This window comes from Passer domesticus, chromosome 20 (assembly GCF_036417665.1).
Source record: "Passer domesticus isolate bPasDom1 chromosome 20, bPasDom1.hap1, whole genome shotgun sequence".
Lineage (NCBI taxonomy): Eukaryota > Metazoa > Chordata > Aves > Passeriformes > Passeridae > Passer > Passer domesticus.
In genome coordinates, this window is record NC_087493.1 from 8,623,588 (window position 1) to 8,643,412 (window position 19,825).

Here is a 19,825-nt window from a genome sequence, read left to right on the forward strand (position 1 = left end):
TCACTCCCATGCCCTTCCAGAAGGGTGGGAAGCAAAGGAGCCTTTCCCAGCTCCAGCTCCATCACAACAGACTGCAGCTAAGCTTGTTGCCTGCACAGGCTGCCAGCAAAGAGCCCAGCAGAGCTGTACCATCACTCTCACCTGAAAAGGGTTGGCCAGAACTACTTTGGCTTCACAACAGCTACTGCCAGCACGATTCGAGCCGTGGGATGAGTGAGGCCTGCTCAGAAGTGGCACCTGCTCAACAAACCCACAGCTTCTGCAGGCTACAGCACAGCCACCTGCCCTGCTTTTCCTCCAGAGCCAGCTAAAACAAGAATACCCACACCATCCTCTGGCTGTGCTTTGCAGTTCAGGCCCTGTGTTTTATACTGTTTGTTAGTCAAAACCAAAAACCCCTCCAGAAACAAATTCCTTGCCCTACACTGTGCATTTCAAAATTATTTTTCCCGCTTTATCAGCAGCCAACACAACAGCAGCTCTGAGACATGATACAATCCAACACCTGTGATTTCTGTGGATCATACTGTCTCCTGGTCTAAAATCCCTTTAATGGATGGTGAAAGTATAGCAAGCAATAAAACCAGGACTGGAGTGACTGATGTGCTCCAGCACCCTTCAGCCTGTTCCCTAAGTGAGTTTCCTCATGGAGAAGGTACCTGCACCACCCTAAAGGTGCCTCCCACCTAACACAGCTATTAGTCATGGCCAAGAGCAACAGGTTTAGCTCAGCTTGCTTCTCCTTCCAATTATAAAATGCTTGAGCACGTGCAGAGCCCTGTCTGTGGTTAAGAATGCAGAGATCAGTGTTGTGATCCAGCCCCAGGACCTGCTGTCCTGTCAAATCCCAGTTCTCCTCCCTTACCTGCCACTGAACCTTCCTTTATTATGAGTTTATTTATTTCCCTGTCACATCAGCCTGAGACAGAGGATGCAGATTTGCAGGCTGAGAGGTTCTGCTGAATCACTCTGACTTGATAGCAGTGCAGTCCCAGAAAGAGACATTGCCAACTTGTCTCATCTTCCAGGGCAGGCCCTCAGCTGGGCACAGCTCAAACACACCCATCCTTTCATTAGCTGATCCCATTAAAGGAGGGGCCAAATGAAAGCTGACACTTCACAGCTCTGTTACAAAAATCCATTTCCATCAATATCAACAGCAGAACTGGAGAAGGGAGGTGACTGAACTGAGTGAGGAGAGCTGATGGGCTCAAGCCTCACTCACTCCACAACTGAATGCACTTCCTAGACCTTGTTCCTGCTTCTTCTGGTACCCTGACATCATGCACCACATTGGAGACACTGAATATTTAAGCAGTGAATGGATTCCTTCCCCATCAGAGACAAGGCTTTAAGGCAGACCAGCAAACTCCCATCTAAGAGCTCAGCAGCTCTGGAAACACAGCCATCAATGCCATATCTTCCACCTCCCATCCTTCCACTCTTTCCCTCAGCACTCTCTTTTCTAATAAGAGGATCTTTACACCATGCTTATTCCTTTATTTAAAAGGAATAACATAGCCCAGAATCCTTTGAAGCAACAAAATCCAGGTGTCTCACAGATTACAGACCTACCTCTTATCTTTTCCCCAAATTAGCATATCCCCTAGAAAAATTACCTCTGCCACTTCTTGTGCTTCTCATCCAGCTGGATTAGACTTTCAGGCCCAACTGCACTCAGTGAAAACGATCTCATTTTATGCATTTCCCCCTGAAGCAGTCTTTTCCCACACTCAGTGCTCAAAATGAGAAGCACATGGATTTTGAGGCAGCTCTCCTCTCTTGAGGAACAGAGGATTGAGTCCTTCTGGCTCAAGGTTAAAAACAAGCCCTAAGAGAGTGTGTTGAATACAGAATAAGTTCCACATTCTCCATTTGCCAGGCCAACTGGCGCAGGGCAACCATCCCACATCCTGAATTTGGCAGGCTGACACTTGCAGGTTTTCTATTTTAAATGCTCCTGTAAATTTTGGAATATATCTGTTAGCAAGTGAAGGTTTTCTTTGGGATAAAGAGGGTTTTTTGTTTAATTGTTTATTGTTTGATTTACCCCCACTAACATTTAGAAACATTTGAGGGTGAGGACATGTAAGTCATCCTCAGATTTGTTATAGGCTTTTCAATAGAGAGAAGAAATTGAGTTACAATCTCACCATTCCATCAATTAAAAAATGAAGTCACTGGACACAAGGGTCAAGCAGATACCATTATAAAACATGCAAACCAACAAAAATGAATGTGCAAGACAACTGCTGGGTACATATCTACCAAAGCATGTGCAGCAAGCCCGGGGAGCCAATTTCTGCTCAAATGAGAATGGAAATTGCAAACAAAAGCAGCACATCCATGTTTGCCAAGAGGAGAACAACCTGCTGTCCTGAAAGCTTAAAATGACTTTAAGCAGCACTGGATAACAGACAGTTGAGAGACAAGACTCAAAGCATCCCCCTGAGTGAGAAGAACATTCTGACAGCTCCAGCTGTGCCAGGTACAACACTGTTAACAGCCTATAATTCCAGTTTCTACCTGTTCATTGTTTTGTATGAGAATTCTTCCATAAAGCTGCAGTTTTAGAAAAATATGTTGACTTCAAATTTCCACTTCAAACAACCATTAAATTTCTTAAGGAAATACTTTGCTTCAGCAATTTTCAAATTATTATTCAAGCTTCCCATTCTTTTTTTCTTTGTAATATTCTGTGAAAAAGGGGGTGGGTTAAATTTAATTAATTGACAAAAAAGGCTTTATTTAAAAATAAGAAAAACCCAAACAAGCCAGATAGGTCAGCCCTCTGTATCCCTGCACCAGGCTGCACACCATGTGGTGCAACTGCAGCAGTTAGTGGCCAGCTGCTTCCTTCATCACAGCCTTGGTAGCCACATTGCTGGAAGCAAGTCAAGAGAAGATGGAGGCAAACACATGGCAGGGCCATATGGCTCAGGGTTAGAGGTTAGCTCTGAGCCACAGCAAGAAATTGCCAACTTTGCTGAGCTCCTAAAGAGTGCACATCCCATCTGATCATTGATACTCAACAATCTCCCCAGTATTCCCTACACAAAACCCAGATTCACACATCTCTGATAGGTACAAGTGCCATACAACTAGAACAGAGGGGCTGGGACATAGAACAGCATCCAGAAACAGCAAAGGGAACAATTATCAGCTGCTGCTTAAGAAACAGCTTGCCTTCTGTCAACCTAGCTGTGCTGGATGCTGCAGCAGTGTTGGGTTTGCTGAATTTCTGGGAGAAGCTGGAAAAGATGCTGTTTACTGTAGATTGAGAGGTGTGTCTGAAAATATTCTCTCCAAATTCTCTACCAGAGCACACAAAGAGGCAAAGACAAGCTGTGGAACTGGGATCTGCCCCCACACCAACCTCCCTCTTAGGTCTGGGAGAGCAGGTCCACAGTCCCCACATCTCAGAATGGATTAATGTAAAACTTTAATAAGGTAGGGTAGACAGGCTTCTTGTCTCCTTCTCTGACCATGCCCAGGATTGCTGGCTCAGGAGACCTTTGCAGATATGCAACTGTAGAGAGGAAGCCTTAGGAGAATTGCATTTTCACTGGAGAGAGCCAAGTCTATCCAACACACTAAAAATAGAACATCCTCAAAGCATTACTGTCCATCTCCATTGAGGCAATTTGGCAAGTCCTAGAGATCCATGCAGCAGTATCACAGTCAAAAAGGGACAAAGAAAAAAGCACTTACGCTGGAGCTCATGTGTCTGACCACATCTCGAGGGACCACTGAGCGATCTTCAAGTTTCAGCTAAGGAGAGAGAGAGAGAGAGATTGGCTTTAGTGATGACCCCAGATGATACTCAGTCAGAAATAACATGACAAATACAAATGCACAGTATCCCAATCCTCCAGACTGAGGAGGATTGCAGTGGAGGATGCTGAGGCACTTCCATACACAGAGTTAATCCCCTTGGCACAGTTGCAAAATCCAGTTGACAGATCTGACATCAGCAACCAGGGGATCCATCCATGACTGTGCTCTAAGTCAGCAGACACATCAAAAAGGGTGCAGACATTGACTCATTCATCCCCTCAAGTCTCCCTCTCCTCTTCCTCTGCCTGCACCACGCATCATTTCCTTCCCACATCCAGTCTATGCAGCACAGAAGACACACAAAGCAGCACATCATGCCACAGCTCTGTGTCTGTCTCATCCTGCACGCTTTTCACCCAAGATACTCCCAAATATCCATGGAAAGCCTGTTTGGCTTGGGACACAAAGCAAGGTCCTGTACAGTAAGAAGTCTTGGCTGGCAGGAGAATAGGTGACAAATCCACTGCAGCAAGCACTTGTTTTGGAAAAAAAAAGGAAAAGAAATGGCTGTTTCTGCACATAGAAGCTCTTGGGTACAAGCAGGTATCAAAACATCAATAAGCCCATGGATGAAGTCAAGCACTGCTGACTCCAGCTCCTGCTAAAGCACTTGATGGCAAAGAGCTTGTTCTGGAAACAAAGGATGTGGTTGGACCATCCTTATGTACCCTACAGCAGCTCCCACAGACCTGTGGGCACCAGGAGTGCTCCTGGAAAGGGAATGGATCACTTGATGAATCTCCACTGATTAACCAAGTGATGTCCTTCCAAAAGTGGCCCTTCACCCAGCCGTTTCACTGACCTCAAGACTACTTGCAGGCACTTTCATTAAGTGTTTTCAACAAGCTTAAAACTACAAAATGCAGCTGCCATCGAATACACTGGAATGCCACACGAGGGATGATGTCCTACGGGAGGCCACAAGACTGAACTCCAATTTCAGGCTTGCTCAGCCTCCCAGTAACTCAGCTAACATCTCCCTCTGCTGAGCATGGAGAAGCCTCATCTGCATTTCAGTGCTCCAGAAGTTATTTGCATTGGTACATCACTGAGCCCTGCTAACAAACTAATTACACAGCGTGTGCTCTGGGAAGTGCCACATGAATGCACCATCAGGGACAGAGCCTCTCCCACATGTCATGTTCAGAGCCAGCCGTGCCACTGCTGCTGCATTCCTGGCTTCTCCTTGTTCATCCCAGCCTGAACTCCACTGTGCCCCGTCAGCATTTCATCCTAACCCACTCCCTGGCTTACAGCCTGCTTTACGAAATTAGACAAATCTATAATCCAAGAACAGGATCTGGAATCAAGCCAAAGGACCTGAGTATTTATCATCTTCTTGACTGTGTGCTTCAGCAAGAGGGGAAGAGACCCAGCCAGGCAGGCTTTTAGACCCAACTTCTGGAGTCAGAACCACACTGGAGTGGGAAACCTGAAGCCCACAGCACATTTCCAGATTGTAGAAGTGTTTTCACTGCCTCCCACATCCCACTGTGGTATATAGATAGACATCAATTTTTATACAGCTTTCTAAAATTATTTGTTAAAGTAAGTACTGTATAGGCAACCTTTTAAAATCCATAATCAGGCTGCAACATTTACATTTCAGTAAGTACTCAAGTACGAGCAGCAGTTTGGGTACTGTAACTGAAGTATTCTCACTGCACAGCTCCAAGTGTATGATGATACTTTCATTTCAAAATGCATTAGGGCTTAAATTGATGCATTATGTTTCAACACATCACTCAGCCATACTGTTCCCTATGATGCAGTCTCTAAGAACCCAGATCATCAAGATGATTTGATGTTACCCAGCAGCAGCAGAATCTTTGGATTAGTCAATGCTGTAAATCACAGAAGCTGTCAATCAGCAGCATTCCCATTTTGTGATTCTTCCTCAAGAATATAATCATACCAATTCTTCCCAAAGCAAAGCATAAAAACTTCCTCTACAAGGGGACTATATTTAACCTATTTTCAGGTCTCTTGGCTTTTAAAGGCAGCACTATTTTCAGCTTCATGTGCCAGACTCACCTGTCTCAGTGGCAGGAAAAAGCAAGCCAAGGAGCAGGCAGAATGCCAGCGTCAACAATAAATACTTCACAGGTCTGTCATGTCACAAAAGACTCAAAACCCACAAGAAACCCAACCAGAGTGAGCTGGAATGGCTGCTGATGAACACAGCAGTTCAGTGATTCCTCCTGTCCTCTGTCATACCCAGAGCAATGTGATGGACAGCCCCCTCCCTCAGCACTGAGGGAATTCTGTTGCAGAAGCACTTTTAAAATAGGTGCTCACTGCTGCTATATTTACCTCTATGAAAGTCAGTATTAACATGGCTGGGTTTATGTTCTAGCCATGTGCCTCAGTAATAGCCCCAAGAATGAGAAATAGCAATTTCCCAGAGATGCTCTGAGGAATCCTATACTCCTGTATGCCAAGCTGAGCTCCCTCCTCAAATGCAAGATGGGTTTTGTGCTGCTTTTTAAAAAATAAATTCACTATTACAAATGTTATGAGGCAAACCAAAGACACTCATTTCACCCTGGTGAAGAGGGATGACACACCCAGCCTGGGGTCAGTTGTGTTCCTTAGGGCCTTGACTGCACAGAGAAGTGGCAGAACAGCTCTGGGCCTCATTTATTTCATTTGCTAATCAGATGCTCTTGGTGCTCAGCACTGAATCAGTGCCTGAGCTCCACAGCACATTTACTCATCAAAAGGCAGCAGCTGCAATCTGGAGAACACCTGATTCTTTAGCAGGGCTGATGATGCTCTGAAACCACACACAGCGGGAGGAGTACACAAATTCTCATTTTCTGCATAGAGAACAAGCACCAACAGGACCACATTCCCCTTCTCAGCTGAGTCATCTCACCTCAGCAAAGTAAGGGAGCCATCAGGGCTCACACCTGGAACTGGACAGACTGGGAGAGGACAGACACTGCCAGCTCATTAAGCCTTGGGAGCTTTCTGCTTTCATCCACTTGCCTAATTTTTTATTACAAACTTGTCATCTGAAACGAAATCTTTGTGGTTTGGGTTTTATTTGTTTAAACTAACAGCAGAGGTTGAGAGAGATGTCCGTGACAGAAAAATGAATTCCCACTTTAGCAAACAATTTGGCAGTGAGGTGCAAACATCCTCAGGCATGGGTGGGCTAAACTCCCAGTGCAACTCTCTGGGTTTAATCTCTCACCTCCCTTGAACAAATGCAAGATATGGTGCCAGTTGTCCTCTCCAACAGCTCCCTGCTGACAAGAGCTCAAAAGCAGAACAATTTACTTTGATGATCTGGACTAGCCACAAATGCCAAATATTGTGGCAGGTGAATAAGCAACAGTCACTTCTGAAATTCAGTGGCAAATAATATGGGAGTTGCTGGGATTGATACAGAGACAAGCCCTGGGTGGTGAGAATCCAAACAGAGTACTGGAGATATTCAGTAGTGGCTTAAATCCCTGTCCTCTCTCTGCATAACTAAAGCAGAGCTTAAATTCACTGATTAGCAATTTAGGTTTATAACATCCCTGGTACCCAGCAGTGGTGATAGCGCGATCCCACAGCCTCTCCCTCCAACGCAGTCACTGTGGTGACAACATCACTTTCTATTCCAGACACATCCTGAATTTCACCTTCCAAAACAACAGCCCTGGAAATGAGCTCATACAGATGGAGGAGAAAAAGCAGCACACACACACACTGGTATCTGCTTATAAAAATGAGAATACAAGGCACCACCAAAAAAATGGAGGAAAGCACAATGCTGGATATGAAACTCTGTATGTCGACCTGAACTGCTGTATGATGGTTGAGATGTTTATCCAGCTGACTCAGAAGTGAATTATCTATTATGAAAGCTGCTTCTGCCTCTTGACTTAGCAAGGACTTGGACAGCAGTGGCCACCACAAGGGCAGAGAGGCCAGGCTGTGATCTGTCACTTCTACTCACTCTGGGCTACTTGCCCATCTCACAGGTCCCAACCCTCCCCTTGCACATCTTGTATAACTGATCTCATTTCAAGCACTGCTCCCAGGCTCTGCACCTACAACTGTAACAAAAAAAAAAAATTACTTGCAATTTTGTGAAGCCTGTTTTGAATTCCCTCAATGGGACTAAAAATGTGAGGGGAAAAACAATAATGCCTTTTTAAGATGTATTATCATTTTCTGGCCTCCTTTCTAGTCAAGCCAAGGTTTTATCCATAGAAAACACATCACACTTGTATTTTTGACAATGGACAAATATTATGATGGAGCAGATATGAACTAGGTACCTGATTTCTGTCCAACATCGACAGATAGAACTTTAGACTCACACAGATGTACTTTTTTTTTTTTAAACTGCATTGGAGAGTTCTCCTGGCAAGTCAATATCTGAAATGTTCTGAAGTTAAAAATTAATCCACTCCCTGGAACATTCCCCCAGGGTCACCAGGACTGTCACTGTCCTACAAACCCCACATTAGCATTCTGTTTTGAATGGACAGCACCTACTTGAGAGCTTGGAAATTGCCATGGAAACTTGTAACATCAATGCTCAGAAGATGAAGAAAACCCCTAGGTTAAGAGCAAACCACAGGGAAAGCAACTACTGCAGTGACAGGTAACAAGGCATGACAGACCTCTCCAAACCTCAATACCACCAGTTAAAGCTAAACCCAAATGCCTGGTGCTGGGAAAAGGTAAAACCTTGTCTCACTGAGCTGACAGGCTCCTTGGAGGTGTTTTGAAGGACCCGGACATCCTCTCAGCACCTGAAACATGACATGATGTACCACAGTTCCCATGCCTGGTTTCTAAACCCAAAAGCAAACAGATCCTTTTCTCCTCCAGTCCTGAAGCTGCGGCTTGGAAACCTCCACCAGATGCAATGGTTTGTGACTGGGACCACTGCCAGGCTCTTCCTGGGGGTTAAGAGGAATCCTCCTTCCTACATGAGGCAGCTCCTGGCCACCACCAGCTCCAGCCCCAGGCACCAGGAGAAAACAAAGCAGCTGCAGAGCTGCCTTGGCACTGGAAGGGCTGTGGGGTGGGTGCTGATGGAAATGGGCAGGAGGGAGCACAAGTGGCAGCAGCCAACCCAACTCAGCATCCCCAGTTTTGTTTTTTTTAACTCCAAGGTCTGATTACACACCGAAATTCACTTCAGCTAAAACAGTAGGGTAGCAATCAACTCAACACAAGCTGTTTTTATTTTAAATCTAGATTAGGTGTCTAAAAAAACAAGTCAGCTGTCCAAATATAACAGGGATACACCATGTTAGATGAAAAAGGTTCAGAAATTCAATGACCCAGAAGATCTGAAGCCAAGATATTTTAATATCTTTTCAGTATCAACACATTACCAATGGCATCACATACTACTGTTGGAAAAATATGTTCCATATCCAAAGTTCACCTCCCGTGAAAGACTTGTGTTACACTGATCAGATTGCACTGCACATGAGCAGTTGTGAAAAGCAAGGAGAAAAGAAAAAGCAACAGCAGAGAATCCCCTGGAAGCTCAGAGTTGATTCACACTGTGACATTTAAAGTGGCACATGTTGCTTCACTTCTAACTGGAGTTTTCCAGCCATGCTGGGCTTTTATGGGAAAGAAAGATGGGCAAATGGGACAGAAGACAGAATAACAGAAACTTAAGACTCCTGAGAACTAAAATTCTACTACCCAGAACAGCTGAACAATGAGCTACACAATACAGAGGGTTTTAAAAACAACCCTGGAGGGATGCAGCTGCAAAAATATGAAAATAAATCTTTTGCACTGATTGGTATAAAAGTTCTGCCTGTGACACTGCCTGGCTACTCCTACATGGCAGGGATGGGGCAGCCACAGCTTCTCTGGGTAACCTGTAGACATGTGGAGATTTTCACCCATTTTACTTAAGCAACATTCTGCATTTTCATAATATCATTATATTGCTTGTCACCTGAAAGCACTCAAAGACTCACAAAAGGAGAAAATATTTAAGTTACTAAGGAATTGCATCAGGAGATACATTTGTTCAAATATGAACAACTGAACTAACTCTGAAGAGCCTTGAGTGACTCAGGAACACTCAGTTCCATTTGGTTTGGTCAAAGCAGGGGAAGGACAGCGAGCAGGATCTTTGTTTCATGTATTCTGTACAAGAGTCCAAAAGCTTGCTCATGAGGCTGCGTTGGGCAGTGCAAAACATCCCTCTGTGAAAGGTCAGGTTGATGATTAACTTCAGGTACAGAAGGACAGCACAGGGGTAGGCAGTGGGGCTGCTAAAATGCTCCCCTGATCTGAAAGAGATGTTTTAGAACACTCCACAGAGGCCAAGATGAAACCAAGACAGCTTTGCATAGCAGCAGCTCTACCTGCAGGCAGTCACCTGATCACACATTACAATTCTTTTGTTCATGCAAGCAGCTCTGAATCTGCCAATCATCCAACATTCAGCACATCCACAGCAGCACAACCTGAGATTCACCACGAAGCCAAGCCCAAGCAGTGCCTGTTACTGCAAACTACTGTGGATTGATTGTACAGTTTGAACATAGCATTTTTTTTTTCCAGAAAACAAGAAAAAGGCATGGCCTAAAGCAGAATTTCCTAATTAGCTCATGAAGATTCCATCAGTGGTAGGGATGAACACTGCAGTTTCCAGCCCCAGGCCAGCACACACTGCTCTAAAACACACCTGAATGCCTACAAATCTCCAAGCCCCCCGTACTAAGAGAACATGACTTTTTATCTAATTACACACAAATTGTATCCAGGGCTGCCAGAGCCAGGCAGCACCTGCCATCATGCAGAGTCACTGAGTAAACAACAAGAGAGTTCGTGGCAGGCAGCAAAGAAAAGTCTCTGCGACACCCACAGGAGAGCAGGGAATCTGAAAAATGAGAACCACGTCACTGCCAGAGGTGCAGGGAGCCTTGTAACACAGCAGCTTCAAAATCCAGCTGTGCCATTAGTTCTGATCATCTCCCAGTGCTGTGAAGCCTCCCTGGGGACCTGCAGCTCTCATAAGACAAAGTGACAGCTCTGCAATTTGTCTTTATGACACATTATGGAGACACAGAAACCTGAAGTCACTCAGTTGAGTCCTTTCCAACTGCAGGCTGAAGCTTCCTCCCCCTATTCTCACATTGATCCCCAATGAACCTGCAGGTACTTTTGTTCCTGTTCATATTTCTGACCACACAAGCTATTTTTATTTTTGTCTTCCACGTTATTTTTGGCTAATAAAGTACAAAACTCCTTCCACAGCAAAGTTCTGGTCTTTCAGTCACAGCCAAACAATGCAGGATCTTCCCCTCCTCCCAACAAATATCACCTTTGAGCCTCCTGGCAGAAAGACACTGAAATATTCTACTTTCCTTTGCCAAGAGGTAGAACTTAGTTAAAAAGTCTGAATAAATCACTGGATGAAACAAAATTTCACTGTAATTATAATGTGGGTAAATGCTGTGCTTTGAAGCAGAAGAATTTGGCTTTAACAGAAATCTTTTGCTAAGCAAAAGTAAAGCTTCCACTTGGATTTCCTTTGTCCAAGAAGCATATTTATTTTACTGACAACAAATCACTTCTGTGGTTCTGCATATTTACATGACATTTTGGAAAACACTGCAACACAGATTCCCTGGCCCAGTGAACACACCATTCGGAAAAAGAAGTACAAGGCAGTAGTTCAAGGGAAGGAAGATAAGACAACAGGAAGGTTACTGGGTTGTTGTTATTTAAAGGAAAATAAGTAGGTTTGGGAGCATTTCCCAGAAGAGAGAATGTGGTTGGGAGAGAGGAGGATCCTGGAAGTAGACAAGCAAAGCTGCACAAACAACAGCCACTCTCAGCTGTTCAGTATCCTCAGCCTCACTTTTCTATCTGGTGTGTAAATGCTCAACACTACCACACACTCACATGTGCCAGCCTGGATTGGACACCTGACAAAGGGGTAAAAACTGGTATCTAAAGAAAAAAATTACAGCAGAGTTTGAATTTTGCCAACCTTGTCACCAAGTGCTGTTTGTTCAAACAGTACATTCCATATACTCACTCCCATCAACCAATAACCTCTGGGAACAAAATCAAACCCTGTCTGCAAAAAGGTTTACAAAACTTTAGAGGAAATAAAAGCAATAAAATAATAAAGTAAAAATAATTCAGACAGCATGAACATAATAATGCTCAGCATAAAGATATAGGAGGGTAAAGTTTAAAAGTACATGGCTATGACTAGAAAATATGTAAAAGATCTTCCAAGAGAAGATTTAGTGACTAGGAAATCACTTAAGAGTCCTACAGGGACTCTTTCAAATATGTCCCCAGTTACAGAATTTAATCTGAATGTTGGATTTTAGTTCTTAGCAGCAGTTTTAAGTAAAAAATTATCTCCCTTCTCTGTGTTTACAGTTCTTGCCTCTTGTACAGCAGTTCTGTGAACATCAACTGTTAAACAGAAAAGACAAAAGGATCACCTCCAGGTGCAATGTCCCCAAAGCACAGATTATTACAGGATACCTCATCTTCTTACAGCAAGATGGCTGAGTAAAAGCAGCACTGCTCTCCTATCACCTCTGCCCAAGTACTTGAGGAAAGCCTGACCAAGAGCAGTGCTCCAGCACCAGATGGCACTGTTACCTGAGGAAAACCACAGGAGACCAGAGTTACACGCACAGGAGAAGCTGGCTGAGAGCACTAAGCAGGAAAATGGACAACATTTTGCCTATACATCAGCCAACACTGCTCACAGAGGCTGCCCCAACACTCCTGCAGTAAAGCCTCACCCAAAGTACAGATGAGAGGCAGCAGTCCCCAGAAGAAACTGCTGTGAGGAACCCAGCAGCTCCACAGAGCCCCAAGCCCGGTGTGTCAAGGGCTGCCTGGTTCCAGCAGGACCTCAGGGATGGCTGCAGAGCCTGGTGAACATCTGACCACGCAGGTGAAAGCAAGGACTGTGCAGCTCTTCTGGGATAAGCTCTAAGGGAGATGCATTTCACTGCTACAAGAAACTCCCCTGAGGAGCTCACATGGATGCTGACACCATCCAGTGTGTTCTCTTCCAGGAAGAAGAGATTCCCATTTCAGCCTCCAGTGTGGATTCCCAGGATTCCCAACAGCCTGCTGTTTTAACTTGCCAGTTAAGCTGTGTTCTTCCTTGTGTGCAAAAATAGTCTGTCCAGTAGCTCTTTCTGAAGCAAAAGAATTCTTCACATTGCTGCCTTGGGAGGGAGATGGCAGTTGTTATACAACAGGTTTTCCAGGTTCTTGCTGGACCTGGATGGATGGGGATGCCATCTGGACAGCATCAGCAGCACAAATTAGTCACTGGCCACTCTGAGCTGCATTTGGGGCATACGCCAGCTCTGGAGGAAAGAGTGGGGCTGCTTAGATCCCATCTGCCTTTCAGAGGATAAAACGGATCCTGTGAGGAAATCTGTGTGACTCTTGCTGGCCAATTCACTCCTGAGGCACAACAGTGTACCTCACCTTTCTACATCTTTGAGAGCAGAAGTAAAGAGTGTACCCATGAAAAATACTCCTTTGCTGCACATTCCTGGAGCAAAGCAGGGTGGGTTCTTTTGCTGAGCTAAACTGGACTCTGCTGGGTTGGTGGTAACCCTGTGCTAGGACACAAAATATCCTCCTTCCCCTTTGCAATCAGGTCAGCAGTATGCAGGAGGAAGTCCTTATTAGCCCACAGCAAAAAAATCCACCTTGCAAAAACTGCCAGGGAACAACAAGAGGGAGACATATCAACAGAAAATCACCGTGTCTGCTTTCCAGCTGGTTAGCTCATTTGCTGCTGCTGTGAATACAAACCAGCCATTTAAATTAGCTTCTAATTGTTCACAATTATTCAGACACAGCATAACCTGCAAGCAGGAAGACGTCAGGCAAGTAGGAGAGAAAGAATGGTTTCAGATGCCTTGACAACATTCACATATTCATGCCTTGTAAGTCTCACAGCCTGCCATCTCCAGCAATGCTGCCTCTCTCACAGACCCCCCAGATGTATGCCTGGCATTGCAGAGGAAGGAGATAATCCATGGGTGTTCCTACTCTTCAGGTTTCTACTCTTTCTTGCTCCCATTTTTGGACTTGTTCAAAAACTAAACCAATAATATTTTGGTCCACCCCAGTCGTTCACAGTCTGTGCACACACAGGCAGTTTGAGCAACACTATTTATAATGCTGCTTAAAATTCTGGACACAGCCAGAGCTCTTTGATAGGATGTCAGCCATGCGACACCCGAACGGAGGAGGTTGACACAGGATGGTTAGTGTAATACAGCCCACTCTCCTCTCCCTTTCTTTCACCCAGAGCCTCCACCACCACCCTCACAGGAGTCCCTTCCCCCACAACTACTGCAATTTTCTCTCCTAGGGAAGAGGGAAGGTATTAGTGTTATCCTTAAATCCCTAGCGTGCCTGTTTTAGTTCATATACGAGACTCAATGCAAGTCCAGTCTGCAGGTCAAATTACTTTAGGGGACTGAATCCAGACGTATCTTAAAGAAAAAATTCCCTCACGTTCAGCCCTGTTTGGATCCAGAGCTAGAGCACTGCCACAGAGCTAAAATACTCAAATAAGTCTAGGAACTTCAGCAAATTTAATAAACTTGAGCAGGAATATTTTATCAAGTACAGAATCTCCTAGAGGAGACAAAATAACCCTGAAAAGCAATGTATAAATAGCTGTAGATGAAAGCACAGCAAATGCTGTGTCATGCCACATTCCCAAGTCAATCCCAGGCAGCCAGTGCATGAAGCTGGCCAGCCTCCCTTGTACCTTCTCTGAGGTTCATCCCTGCTCTGGAATCAGAGCATCCCCCTGGAGAAACATTCCTGGCTGATCTCCCATGCAGAAACACTCCCCAAACACACTGCAGTGCCTCAGTGCTCTGTCACACAGGGGAACACTGCATGGACAGACAGACTGCCTGCAGCCCCAGCAGAAGAGGGAGGCAGTGGATTCCAGAGGAAGATCAGGACCTGGCTAGCTTAGCTCAGAAACACAGGATGCTCAGGCTGGCCTTGAGGGCAGTTTCCACAGCCAGTGATTAAGAGCACTCTGGGGACACTTGAATTCAGCTGAAAGAGAAACCAGTGGTACTTCTCCCCATGGGGCCACAGCCAGGGCAGAGGTCTGGGGTCACCTCACTCCCTCCTGGCACACAGCAAAGGCAAACACTGCTTTAAGAAGTACAATGGCCAATGCTTGCTCCAAGGCAGAGCAAGCATTCAAAGACTTTCCTGTTAAATAACACTCCTTCTGAGCCAGCTGTATCCACAGTTAAGTCATACACTCCTTAAAAAAAAAAAATAAATCAATGCCTTTACATTCATCTGAAGCAACCTCTGGAATGCTAAAGAGAATCCACCCAAAATTCAGTGACAGTGTGGGTACCCCGTGCATGCATTTATTTCTGATAAACAGCAAAGCCACTCCCCCAGCTCACACTGCAGAAGAGTATGTGAATGCTACTGGGACAATGCAGCACAATTGCATCATTGCCCAAAGAACCTCAGCTGCATTTTCTATTCACTGAAAGAGTTTCAGTTATCCCCCACATGCATAAATGCTGTATTGGCCATTACAAAAAGGAGGAACAGTCCCTACTGAATGCATACACCAAGCTACAGAAGTCCAGATATTTAACTACTGGATTTTTGCAACCCCTGCACTGTGACATCCCTTTCTGTGAGGGGTGGATCCACCACCTGCAGAATGGCTGGGGGAAGACTAAAACATCTCCCAGCCACAGGAGGTTTAATTCACTGCCTTCTGTTTATACACTCCATAACACAAAAGTAACCAACCTTCAATTCCTTTCAATAAATCTGAGAAAAATCTCACCAAGCACTGGTGACAGTTATGATACAATAGAGACAGAAATATAAAAGCCCTGCAGAGTTGGCTTTAATACCCCTGGAGCAAAGCCATGTTTCTCCCCTCCTGCACAGGTAAGTCTACTGGACTGACTTTCTCTTCCTTCCCATCTCAGCAGAGCACAAAGCTTTCAACACCATATTTAAAACTCATCAATGTCATCATAATAACCCTCCTGTATCATTTTGCCTTTGGGTGTTTTCTTGGCTGACTTCTAAACCATTTACTGTAAGCTCTCCAAATTCTGCCAGCAGCCTGAGACAACACAGCATTTACCCAGCAGAACATCCAACACCCACATGGAAACACCACTCTCCTCTCCACATTACTCTGCAGGTTCAGTTATTCAGAAATATATTTGATGTGGCAATAATTCAAGCTTATAGCTTGGGGAATCTTCTTTTCTCCCCATCTCCTCCTTGGGAACTAAGCAACCCAGCAGCACATGTAGAGATGGCTCAGAGAACTCACCCAGCCCCTGGGGTAAGTAAACACTTACAAAAATGGCACAGGAATCACAGGAGTAATCAAGCCAGATGTTCCCTGGTTTTGTACAGTGTACACACAGTTCCCATTCTAAACCTGCTCAAGGTAGATTATTAAGTTCTCCTCTACAGATCTTTTAAGGCAAACTCCTTTCCATGTGCATTAATCCCTGCCAGTGTGGTTTTCCTCTGGACATAACATACAGACAGCTACAGAATTCCTGTAGGAATACATCTTTATGCTCCTCTGCTCTGCACAGGCTCTACAGCCCAACAGCTATAGAGCAATCACAAATTACTGGGAAAAAGTATCTCCCAGGATACTCAAATCCAGTTTTCAAAGAAGTGTTTAGGAGACCCAGCATGCAAAGAGTCCCCAGGGGAGTAACATACTTCTAGACCAACCAGGAAGCTGTGAAATATTATTTTTAACAAGAGGAGTGTTTCTGAGAGACCTGGAACTGAAAACATTTCTGAAAGGTCACCTCTTACAGGCAAGGAAGGGGAGATGGATTGTTAGCAGAACTCACCTCAGAGCTGACTATTTCCCCATAAATGTCAAAGACTAAAGGCACAGAATTTTCCAAACTGGAGTTTAAAACTGTTTTAAGGGATGCTTTGCTGCATCTTTCACCTTGCATACAGATCAGGAAGCTGCTCCTAGCAGGAGAATTTCTTTAGTGTCTTCTTGGCCCAATGTCACCAACATCACACAGTAACATCCCCTGTAAGGTATTTCAATGCAGAGCTGGTTAGAGAAGATGCTAAAATATGATTGGGAGATACGTTTGACTTGGAAACTGTCAAATGTTTCATATTTACAAAGTGCATTTGTTCCTCTCCTGTCCTTCCCAACCTTTCTTCAGATGTGCCAGCTCAGCCTAATGTCTGAGAGGAGCCAAGGTCTTTCATCTAAAGCTCCTTCACTGCCTCTGTGGACTTTTCTCAGGTGTAACCTCACTGGATGTAAGCAGCTCTACTGGGATGCCCTCAGAGGAGTAAGTGCTTACTCCAGACAGCACAAGCAAAAAGCACCAAAAGCCTGTTTGCCCAAAGTCAGCACTTCTGTCTCCAAATGGCCAGGCAGTGAGAGGCCATTTTTTCCCCTTTTAAAAAAAGCATCCAGAGCATCTTTCAAAGCAGAAAGGTACCAGGTCCTAGCACAGATGCACTGTACCTAACAGCAAATATCTTAACCAAGAAGAAAAAATACTAGGCTAAAAGATAAAGCTAATCCATTACAAAGCCACTGATCCCTGTCCTGGCAATGGCTTGACTCCAAGTGCATGCTTTGTACATCTGGATGCCTTTGCATCTACACATCAAACAATAAAAGCAGTCTGGTGAACAGCTAATCAATAGGCTCCTCTGCAAAATAAATTTTACCTTCTTAAGCCAACCTGCTACCCTTGACAGCAAGCCCCATATTTCCTGGAACTGTAATTCACTTGATGCCTACTTCCTAAAATTACCTTTTTTGAGGATATATTGCTGTGCACATATAGAGCAGGTAAGTGGGTATTGTGCTTTAACACCAGATTCTGTAATGTGCCATACATACATAACACGTTCTTGGCTTTAATGGCTTCAGCTGTAAGAGAGGGATTTCAGCTCATCACAACCCCAGTGAAACACTGAGCCATAAACACAGGTAGAGCAGATTTGCAAACACTATAAAAACACCCTTGCAAGATGACAGAGAGGGCTCTGCTCCCCTGAGAGCTGGAGGAGTGCTCTGCCTCCTCCTCTTCTGAAAAATGGAGGTGAACTGAATCTGCCTTACCCAGCACTGACAAAATGCCACAGTGAGGAGTGCTCTGAAAAGCCTTGAAACAGGGACAAAGCTGCAGGCCTGTGACTGAGGAAGGAATGACTGGACAGCAGATTTCAGAGTTGCTGAAGAGTCACACGGCATGAACTGAGCAGCGTTAGCACAACAGTAAGCAGAACTGCTCCGAGGTGCTGAGCCCCAGCCCTGTTCTGGGAAGGATCCATGGCTTGATAAGCCTTAGGCTGCATTATATGGCCTGTCATTCTTAATTAAACACAAAAACTAAGTTGCTCCTTAAAACTGCCCCTGCTCATTAATTGCCACTCTGTACTACTCAGATGTGGCAGGCTCCTGAGCAGGAGATGTAACCCCCAGCAGCAATTCCAACCAAGTCACACGAGGCACTGCCAGAACACTTCTATGCTTACAACAGTGATTTTTACTTAAAAAGGTTGCTCAGCTTTGCAGGCATATGCAAGGTACTGTGCCATCAGGCACTGAAATGCAGCAGCACTGGGGTTGAACAGTGGTACCTATGAAAAACCAGGTGCACAGTTACACTGAGGACAATAATACACCAAGAAAATGGCACTTCTCCTTGCAAAGGTGAACACTCTGCATATACTCAAGTATTTACTCAGGTACTCAAGATACTGTCTAGATTAAAAGGTATGTTGAGTATACAGAAAAAAACAACATGAAAGGGACACTTGCAAGGACTATGAAATGACCCACAAAATACAGAAGGCACCTGATGCAGTAGAATCTTTACTGAATAAAGTCCTCAACCACGAACATCTGCCTAACAACCACCAGCCTGAGGCTTGCTGCTGACAGGCATTCATCATCTTCCTGTCAGAATTTTTTGGGGATACATCCCCTACCAGGTGTGCATGAGTGGTCCCCTGCACGTTACAACGCATACCTTTGCAATAGTCAAGCAGTGACCAGAGTACCTCCTTCTCCCCACACAGCCAGCTTCCATCCCCCTTCATTCCTGCATTTGGATTCATTTCTCATTACCCCAGAGCTCTGTGCCTGGCTCACACTGCCATGGATGCACTGTTACCTTTATCCCACCTGACACTGAACAGGGCCTCAAAGCTCACTGCTCCCCTCTACGCTGGCCTTGGGCTCTGACACCACAGAACCATGATTTGGACAGCAAAAACATGGCACACAGGAGGATGAATTGGTCAGGATGCCAGCACTAAAGCCTTAAGGATTGTAAGTGCTATGTCATTCAGTAAGGCTGAAGCTGCTGTTTAATTAGGCTTGTTTAATGAGTCATATTAAATAGCATATATATAAGACCAGGTTTTCTATTAGTGCAAGGACCTCACTGGATGATTGTGGTGAAATGCTGGCACTACAATGGAGTAGCTTTTCATTTTATATACTTAACCATGACCTACATTCCTTTGCTCAAGGGAGCCCCATCTCCAGAGGGAATGTGCCTCCTTAACCAGCTCCAGCATTTTTTCAGGGTTTGGCAGGGATGGATGGAGTGGCCTTATGTCTCTTCAGATAACAACTCACAGAAGCTCCATGAGAGAGTGATAAAAAAGCCACCAGGTTCAAATAATGGCAGGCAGTACTTGCAACCTGGTCTGATGGGCACCCTCTGCTCCAGAAACCACTGGGATGGATGAGCACCAAAGCCCTCAGTGAGCCTGGCCAGCTGCTTTAACTTGGAGAAGAGCTTCCCTCCTGGAGAAATTGCAGTCAAGATCAGATTTGAGGAGGAAGACAAATTCAAGAGGCGGCTTTGGGGCACTCAGTGAGCTCAACTCTGGTCTCCTCAGGAAAGGACCCTGGGAGCCATTAGTGAGGACAAGAAAGGCAAGCAGACTCATGGGCTGCACT

General features: G+C 44.9%; 1 protein-coding gene across 2 annotated transcripts in view; it reads right to left on the reverse strand.

The window, feature by feature from the left end:
• Positions 1 to 19,825, reverse strand: part of UBE2O (ubiquitin conjugating enzyme E2 O) — a 60,436-nt gene that overhangs the window by 24,931 nt on the left and 15,680 nt on the right. For both annotated transcript variants that reach the window (XM_064395162.1, XM_064395163.1), the window contains exon 2: positions 3,712 to 3,771. In XM_064395162.1, coding sequence (XP_064251232.1) covers positions 3,712 to 3,771 — 60 coding nt within the window. The remainder of the gene's footprint in view (positions 1 to 3,711; positions 3,772 to 19,825) is intronic.